The 9,369-nt window shown below is 36.6% G+C and overlaps 1 protein-coding gene across 1 annotated transcript; it reads left to right on the top strand.

Moving 5' to 3' along the window:
- The first annotated feature begins 1,257 nt into the window (after positions 1 to 1,257).
- On the top strand, positions 1,258 to 3,264 carry LOC122028063. Its single transcript, XM_042587085.1, has 3 exons — positions 1,258 to 1,638; positions 2,199 to 2,451; positions 2,739 to 3,264. The coding sequence occupies exons 1-3, from the start codon at positions 1,531 to 1,533 to the stop codon at positions 3,062 to 3,064; spliced, it is 687 nt and encodes a 228-aa protein (XP_042443019.1). The 5' UTR covers positions 1,258 to 1,530; the 3' UTR covers positions 3,065 to 3,264.
- Positions 3,265 to 9,369: the final 6,105 nt, after the last annotated feature.

The following is a 9,369-nucleotide window of genomic DNA, read 5'->3' as shown; positions in this document are numbered from 1 at the left end:
GTTACAGGTGACGTTTGCCGATACCAAAGTAAATAACTCCTTATGTAGGGAACCGTAGTGACTTCAGGTCCAAGGACTATTCATACCAATAGTCATATGAGAATGTTTATGACACTCATATAACGATCCATGAAACATTCTCATGGCGGGACATTCAATATATATTCTCTAATATATACCCATGTATCAACCTGATATCTCATATCCATGACTTGTGAGATTAAGTCATCCGTTGACCTACATGCTAGTGTCAACGCATTAATATTGTCCTTGTATATTAATGCTTGACTAGGAATAGTTAAGAGTAGTGTTCTATATATATCTACATATCTACATATCTCACTATCAATTTCAACTAATTGATATGTTGTAGATTCTACCTACTACCCAAGGACATTATTATATTTATTCAATTGACACTGAACTGAAATAAATATAATAATCAACTTTGCCTTTTATTTATAATGAAATATGATACAATAATATATTTTTTACAATCATCTCATAATTGACAGTAGGGCTAATACTAACACAGAGGATTTCTGACGACTTGGTCAACATAGAAGTCATCTCAGCATACTCCCTCCTCTGGGACATCGCGATTCGGTCAACATTCCATCCACCTCACCCAACTGTCCGTCTGACTCAGATTCCGGACAGGATCACTGCTCATGAGCTATTCGAAGTTCGATTCGATAAAAGTTCACTTGAGCTTGTTTAATGAGACTCGTTAAGATAAATAAATCAAGCTCAAGTTTCACAATATTCGACTCGTTAGCTCGTGAACATATTCGTTAAACTCATGAATAAACTTTTAAATAAAAAAATAATAGTTTTGATATTGAATTTATAGATTTCACACTCTACTTAGAAACATATATACAAATACATTAAATTTATTTATTAGAATAAAATTATAAATTTTAATAAAAATATTATAATTTTTTAATATATAATTTAGTTTTTAATGAATATTTAAATGTATAATTTATATTTATTAAATTTATTTAGACTCGATAAAAATTTATATAAATTTATAAATTATAAATATATTCGTTAAATAAAATTTGAGTTTGACCCAATTATAAATAAGTCAAACTCAAATATATAATAACTCGGCGTGACTGGATTCGACTCGGCAACGTCCCTACGTAAAAGCAGCAGCACCACAGCGCGCGCCAGCATTTTTCCAAAGAACGCACCCGTAGAAGGTCGACACGTCATTATTCCGCGGACATAATGAAAGAGGCGTCCCGCATTATCCTTGTCCGCGGCTGGAGTCGCGCTCGGGATGGAAGGACGAAAAGGTCCCCGCGTGTTTCTGGAGAGAGCGGCAGAGGAATGGCAGCGTCACGCCGTCACCAAACCCTTACCACATATTCCCGGTCTGCAGACTCCCCTTCACTCCACTAGCTTCACGAGGCATCGGGTCGGAGCGCTAAGTTTGAGGTGAACTGGTGGCACCTGCGTGCTCCAAGCTTGAAGAGTTTCGGGAAGATTAGGGTCAGGACTTTGAAGGGCTCTGCCGACATGACTAGGATTTGGCAAGGAAAATTGAAGCGGAAGGACCTGGAGGAGGTGTACGATGATTTTGCAGAGTTTTCACTCTCCTCCCCTTCTAGAAAGATCAGAAGATTGGTAAGACGTGCTCTTCTTGTTTTCGAACCCTGCGTTTCCAGCCATTCTTTGAATACCGCCTCCTAGGTTTTCTGTGGAATATTGGGGTTTTCAAGCTTGATTCTTATTGGGATCTTAGCTGTAATTGTTGTTTATGCTATTGATTTACACCGGAAAAAATGTATTTTTTTTTGTCAGTAATTAATTTATATGTTGTCAAGCATGCTTGAATTTCTAGGCCTTACAAATTTTGGTGTTAAATTTCCTTGTCAAGAATTATGGTACTTAGTCAACAATTTTAAGTGGATTGGGTGATCTTTGTTCCATCTCATAGCTCTTTGATAACTGCCGCTCATTCCAAATACTGAATGTGACGGTCGGAGTTTCATTCATTTAGATGAACTTGTGTTGCTTTAGTAGATATTGAGACTACTTGCTTTTCCTTATGCTCTAATCTAATAGCATGGGTGTTGCTCAATGGCAGAATAAGATTCATCTAGTAGTCAAATCCCAATAAATGGGACTCATTAATTCTTTTATGCAGGTTGTAAGTGTTAATCATTGCTTCCTTTTTGCTGAAGGATGCCGATCTGCCACCGATTCTGGAACAGGGTGAGCCAACATCGACATCCACATGCAACCAGCCGTTTCAGCAAGAGGAAAGTAGTGCTAGTTCAAGTGATGTGCCTACAGCAAGTGTGGCCATGCATGTGCACCCATTTGATAATGAGAGAGCTCTTGTGCTTTACAAGCCTGTGGAAATGTCATTGATGTTGTCCCCTGAGCCAACTAGCTTTTCTCTGCAAATCAACCCAAGCTTTATGGATGGACTGAGTAAGCACTCGATTACATTTTAACTACCCTTGTGCATTTGTAGTCTCAAATTGTTTTTTCAATGAACTGCAATGGTAAATCCAAATCCCAAACAGTCAGGAATAACACAGAGCTGTGATGATGACGATGATAATCAAATTACAATTAAAAAACTAATAGCTTCCATGTATTGGTGCTAGTAGAATGGATAATAATATGCTCTTCCTACTGCAAGAGAACATATTAAGTTTGTTGGACATACCGATTCCATTTATGTTTTTTCATCCTGAAGTGTTGAACTCCTGCAGATCATGTCTTCAAGCCAAGAAATCTAGATTCTAAGAATAAGGATCAACCAGAAGGAACCCAGAACAACTGCTTTGCGGTTATTCCATGGATACCATCTCAAGTATCTTCTGCAAGTGTAACTGAAGGATATGTGTCAGGGAGCGAGTTAACACTGGAGCAAAAAGAGGCTGAAGATGATGAAGTTGCTTTCATGGAAATTGAAGAAGATAGGCAGCAAGCCAGTGGTGGACTAGGCAGTGAGGGTTTCCATCAGCAACAGCAACAGCATTGCTTGAATGCTCAGCTCCTACCCAAGTCATCAAATTCTGTGATGTGGTCGTGGTGATAAGGATCTTTCACAATGAAGGATGGTCCAAGTTTTTTTCCTACTGAATGCCAAATAGAGCTTGCTGTATTTTGCTTCTCCTGCACATTCTCTAAAAACGGATGATTTGATTTGCCACCAGAATTCGTAGTCCGGTGGCTGTGGAATCATCAACCCTTTTGTCTACTTTTGTCGTACTATGAAAGCTTATTTTCTTTTCATGCCACTTTTGTAGTTATTGAAGTCGATTGCTCTTCTCGAAGGTTTTGCAACAGAAGTGTCAACTGGTGGTACGAGAAGCCTTTTGGTTCTTCGATCCATTTAAATTTCTGTAAGATGTACAGTATGTTTTAAAAGAACATTTTAGTTTAACTAAATTATCGGTTAACGCCAAATATTTCCATTTCCAAAATTTAAGAAAGGCTTGCCAATTATTTCTTTTAAGAAAATAGCGCTTTAGCACTTGCATTGCCACTAGCACCAACGATCATCCCGTTGTAGACTAGCCTCCTTCCATGATAATGCATAAACAGATATGAACGCCTTCATGTCAGTGCATGTGAATCTCAATAATATTGAGGTAAATACCTCTCTTATGTGTTAATCATTATTTCAAAGATTAATAGTCGTTCATGATTTACCTCTTTCGTGTTGATTCTGGGACGGGTTGGTGGGGATACTGGGGGCGAGCGTATTCGTCTTTTGCCACCATGTTCGAATTATTTTTTTTTTTAGATATTTTTTGTTCCCCTCGGGACAGTCTAGTGGCTAGCACGTAAAGTGTTGTCACCATAAGGTCTGAGGTTCGAATCTCAGCAAAGTCAAGGTAAATGCTTCCTTTATGTGCTAGTCACTGTTCTAAAGGCTAGTAGTCGCCCGTGATTTAACTCTTCCGTGTTGGCCCACAAGTATTTAAAATAATCTTCTAAATCCGAGGAAAAATTCCAACAACAACAACAATCAAGTCTTTTCCCACTAGATGTGGTCGACTGTATAAATTCTTTTATACCATTAAGCTCTATCTCCTATTATATCATCATCTATATTTAAATAAATTTTATCTTATTTTATTGTTGCTAACCAAGTCTTTTTTGGTCTTCTTCTTTCTCGTATGATATGCATGTTTATCATAGTTTCACATCGCCTAACTGGAGCATTTATTGGTCGTCTAAGTACATGTCTGTACCATCTTAAACGTGTCTCTTGGAGTTTTTCCTCAATAAATGCAACTCCGACTTTATCTCTAATGCTCCCATTTCTTATTTTGTCCATCCTCGTATGTCCACACATCCACCTTAACATCCTCATCTCTGCAACTCTCATATTCTGCTCATATGCTCGAGTCATACATTCAGCTCCATATAACATAGCAGGTCTAACTACGATTTTATAGAACTTACCTTTAAATTTAAGAGGTACTTTATGGTCACATAAAACACTCGACGCTCCCCTCCATTTCACACATCCTGCTTGTATTCTATATAAGACATCTCTCTCAATCCCTCCATCGTTTTATAAAAATGATCCTCAATATTTAAATCTCTTGGTTCCAGGTAACTCGTCCTCTCCTATCTTAACAATTGTTTCATTACTTCTAATATTGCTAAACTTAAATTCCATATATTCTGTCTTTAATCTACTAAGCTTAAAACTTTTCCTTTCTAGTGTTTTCCTCTAAGATTCTAGTTTAGCATTTACTCCTTCATGTGTTTCATCTACCAAAATAATCTCATCTGCAAACAATATGTACCACGGTACCGTGTCTTGAATATGTGCAATGAGTTCATCCATAATTAGTGTAAAAAGATAGGAACTTAAAGTTGATCCTTGATGTAACCCTATCTTTATTGAAAATGCTTCAGTTACTCCGCCTGAAGCCTTTACTTTGGTCATTACATCCTCATACATATCCTTAATTAGTTCAATATATGTTACACTAACACCTCCCTTTTCTAAAATTCTCCATATAATCTCTATTAGGACTCTATCATAAGCTTTTTCTAAGTCAATGAATATCATGTGTAGATCTTATTTTTGCTCATGATATTTTTTAATTAATTATCTAAGAAGATATATAGCTTCTATTGTCAACCTTCCAGGCATGAACCCAAATTGATTTTCTGTTACTGTGGTCTCCTTCCTTAATCTTTTTTCTATTACTTTTTCCCAAAGTTTCATAGTATGACTCATTAGTTTAATACTCCTATAATTTACACAATTTTGTACGTCTCCCTTGTTCTTATATAAGGGAACTAGAGTACTTATTAGGTTTTTTTTTTCATTTTCAATATCATGTTAAATAATTTTATAAGTCATTCAATACCTTATTTCCCTAATTACTTCCATACCTCTATCAGAATATCATCTGATCCAACGGCTTTTCCATTGTACATCTCATTTAAAATTTGTATTACTTCTAAAATTTGAATTCTAGGATAAAAATTAAAATTTCTATACTCATTTAACCTACTTAAATTACCTAAGTTAAGTTGATCACCTAAACCTTCATTAAAAAGTTGATGGAAATTGTAACACCCACGAAATAATAAGTTATACCTATGGGTATTTTTCTTTTAGAATAAAAGGGAAATAGAAATAGAACCAAAAAGAAATAAAAAGAAAGAGAGGTTAAGGTTTGAACCTTGAACCTCCCACAAATGATAAAGTTAAATTGGTGTATAATAACCACTAGAATCATGAATGACATATGAATAGCAAAGAATGGAAATTATAGATAAAGGTAAAGAGTATGATTAAATAAGGGAACAAGAGAAAGACAAGTGGCTTTCCACCTCTTTCTCTTGGTTAAGAAAAGAAGCAAGCAAATGACAAGTTGCCTTTTTCTTCCTTCTCTTGCTATTTTCGTGGGAATGAAGAGAGTGAGAAGATAGAGAAGGCAAGGGGATGAATTGGGACACTTTTCATCCTCATTGGGAATAAATAAGAATGAGAGAAGAGAAGGGAAAGAAAGTTTGGTTAATCCTTCCTCCTTCTTCTTCCTCCTCCTTCTTTCTCCTTCTTTCCTCCTCTACAGAGACCTAAAGTCCCCTCTCTCTCATTTCCGAAATCCAAGCTAAGGTTTTCTTTCTAAGAAAACTAGTTCACAAGAAGGAGTCCTCAAGGTCTACTCCTTACAAACAAAAGAAAACAAAAGGAAGAACAAGAAGGGGGAAGCTTTCTTCTTCCTCTTCACAAGGGTACCATCTTCCTTAGGAAAAACAAGCAAGAGGATGTAAGTATCCCCTCACCTGTGGTACAAGTTGTTTATGTGTTTTCCATGAGGTTAGAATGCTTAAAAACCTAGGATCATTTCTTGAAACTTTCGGCCAAGACTTGAATAAAAGATTTAGAGAGGTTTAAGACCTAACTAAGCATGCTCACTAAGTTCTTATGATATGTACCCTAGTATAGGAGTTAGTTAATGTTTCTTATGCTTGTATGCTTACTTAAAACTTAGATCCATGCTCTTGAACTTTCGGCCAAAGTGTGAATAAAATATTAGGAAGGCTTAAGACCTAAACTAAACATGCTCACTATGTCCTTATGATATGTACCCTATGATAAGAGACTAGTTTGGTGTTCTTATGCTTGTATGTTGCTTAAAACATAAATTCATGCTCTTGAAGTGTTCGGCCATGATAGAAGTAATTGGCTAGGAAAGGTTAAAAATTTAGTCTACCATGATCATGACTTGCTTATTAATATGTTATGAAGAGTACTTAGTGTTTTCACACTTGTATGTTGATTGGAACCTAAATGCATGCCACCTTAGGGAATTAGGGTTTCGGCCATGATAGAAATGAAGACCTAGAAGTGTTTAAAATTTAAGCTATCATGCTCATGACTTTCCTTATGAAAAGGTATGAAGGTTTCTTAGGGTTTCATGCTTGTATGTTGTTTGGAACCTTGATGTATTACACCTTAGGGCTTCGGCCATGATGAGAATTAAGACCTAGGAGAGCTTAAAACTTACTCTAACATGCTCATGACTCTTCTTATGACATGATATAAAGCTAACTTAGGGTTATCATGTTTGAATGTTGCTTGAAATCTAGATACATGTCTCCTTATGTTTCGGCCATGATGAATTTTAGGGTCCAAGGAAGCTTAAAATTAAATCTAGCATGCTCATGAATTCCCTTATGATATGATATGAAGTTAGCTTGATATTCTTATGCTTGTATGTTGTTAGAACTTAGTTTCACACCCCTAAGTTTCGACCATAACCAAGTTAAAAGACCTAGGTGTTAGAACCTTCGGATAGCGGCTAGAGAGGGGGGGTGTGAATAGCCGACCCCAAATTTGTTAGTTAGAGCCCTAGAGCCAATCATTTGATGATTGTATGGATTCATGTATATCATATTCATGTATATATATTAAGGCATTTGGTTTTTGGTTATTATGCTTATTTGTATTAGTGTCAGATAAAATAAGTATAGTAACGTCCTAGAGTAGAAGGTTCATATCTATATCAATCGATTAGTTGAATCGATAGTGAGATGATATAGGGAACATTACTCTAAATCATTCCTAGTCGAATATTAACATTCAGGGATAATGTTAATGCAATAAGACTAGCATGTAGGTCAGCTCGATGACTTGATCTCACAAGTCATGGATATAGAGATATCATGCTGACACATGGGTATACATTGGAGAATGTATACTGAATGACCCGCCATGAGAAAGTATCATGGATCGTTATATAAGTGTCATGTACTTTCTCATGTGGCTATTAGTATGACTATTAGTCGTTAGACCTGAAGTCACCATGGATCCCTACATAAGGAGTTTTGTACTTTGGTTTCGTCAAACGTCACCCGTAACTGGGTGGACTATAAAGGCGATTACTGGGTATATAACGAATTATGTAGAGGGATGTGAGTGATGTAGATGGGATCTATCCCTCCCATATGACGGGAGCGACATCAATATTCTTGATAGAGTTAGACCACGAAGTGCATGGTCATGCCCAAATGAGTCAACATGAGATGTTGAGCTCATTTGATCGAGTGAGTCTACTTGGAGTTCAAGATTTAGATTGATTAGAGGATGACACGGTCTATGCCTCACATTGATCAATCTAGATGTCAAGGATAAAAGGACATTTGACATATTTTGTGAGGAGTCACAATTGGTAGTCACAAGGTGATGTCGGATCTCGACATTCTTGTAACTTGGGTAGTAATGATGTGTTGCTAGATACCGCTCATTACTTATGCTCCTAAATGGGTTTAGGGCATTGCCAACGTTACAAGAACCTATAGGGTCACACACTAAGGACAATTAGATGGAGATTTCATATGATGAACCAAGAGAATTAGATTCATTTGATGAATCATATTGGATTAAGAGTAATCCAAACACGGCTAATTGAGTTGGACTCAAGTTGATTCATGTATTCAATGAGTCTAATTTAGATTATGACTCATTAAATCAACTTAATTTAATGAATTAAATTCATTATATTAAGTTGGCTTGAATCATATGGTTGGATTAGATCAACCATGAGAGAGATTTGATCAAGTTTGACTTAATTTGAGAGGAAGAGAAAAAGTCATGTTTGACTTGACTTTTTGCCACATCACTAGTGAGTTGGCAAGATGTGGACCAATAGGATTGCTCCACATCATCAATGTGTGCCACCTCATGGAGGTTACAAGCCTCCATAGCATTTAATGTGGCCAACCGACATTAAATGAGGAGGTTACACTTGTTGCCATGTCATTTAGTGAGGTGGCAAGATGTGGACCAATAGTGTTGATCCACATCTGTAACGCCCGCCCTCCCTGCTAACCCTAAGGGACGGGGCTACGATACTCTACATACGTATTACAGCGGAAGACTTAAAAATTATTTTTCTTAACTTATTTCAAACCCAACTACACTAACATGGTTTCATAACATGATAACAAAATCAATAAAAACTTAACATCAAGTCACCAATAGTGTATTACATTTCACAAAACCAAAGCATAGTTCTTAAAGGTTTTAAAGCAGGTTCTTATTTAGTTGCCTAGCCACCACCACACACATCTTCGTTGCCCCTCCTGCTGCTCCTTTAGCTCATCCAGCTTTTTCCTTTATCTGTGGTACAAGGAAAGTAAGCTGTGAGTACTCATGGCTCAGTAAGTTCCTTTCCTACTCACTAAAGCCAAAAATCAACATATAATCAAAGAATGTATCAACAAGTCATAATCTCAACTAATCATGGCATAACCTAGCATTCTATTCAAGCATATCATGCATCATAATATAATCACCACTAGTCATGGCATATCACACATCATCATGGCCGAAACATATACCTAGTGCATTGCATAAAA

The sequence above is a fragment of the Zingiber officinale genome, chromosome 10A, assembly GCF_018446385.1.
Source record: "Zingiber officinale cultivar Zhangliang chromosome 10A, Zo_v1.1, whole genome shotgun sequence".
NCBI lineage: Eukaryota > Viridiplantae > Streptophyta > Magnoliopsida > Zingiberales > Zingiberaceae > Zingiber > Zingiber officinale.
The sequence above is the reverse complement of the archived record's forward strand: the minus strand, read 5'-3'. Positions and strand labels throughout refer to the sequence as shown.

Bases quoted from the DNA above. Each gene is read 5' to 3' on its own strand.
- LOC122028063 (XM_042587085.1), top strand. From the start codon at position 1,531: ATGACTAGGATTTGGCAAGGAAAATTGAAGCGGAAGGACCTGGAGGAG. The intron at 1,639-2,198 runs GTAAGACGTGCT...TTTTTGCTGAAG, and splicing joins CTAGAAAGATCAGAAGATTG to GATGCCGATCTGCCACCGAT. The intron at 2,452-2,738 runs GTAAGCACTCGA...GAACTCCTGCAG, and splicing joins AAGCTTTATGGATGGACTGA to ATCATGTCTTCAAGCCAAGA.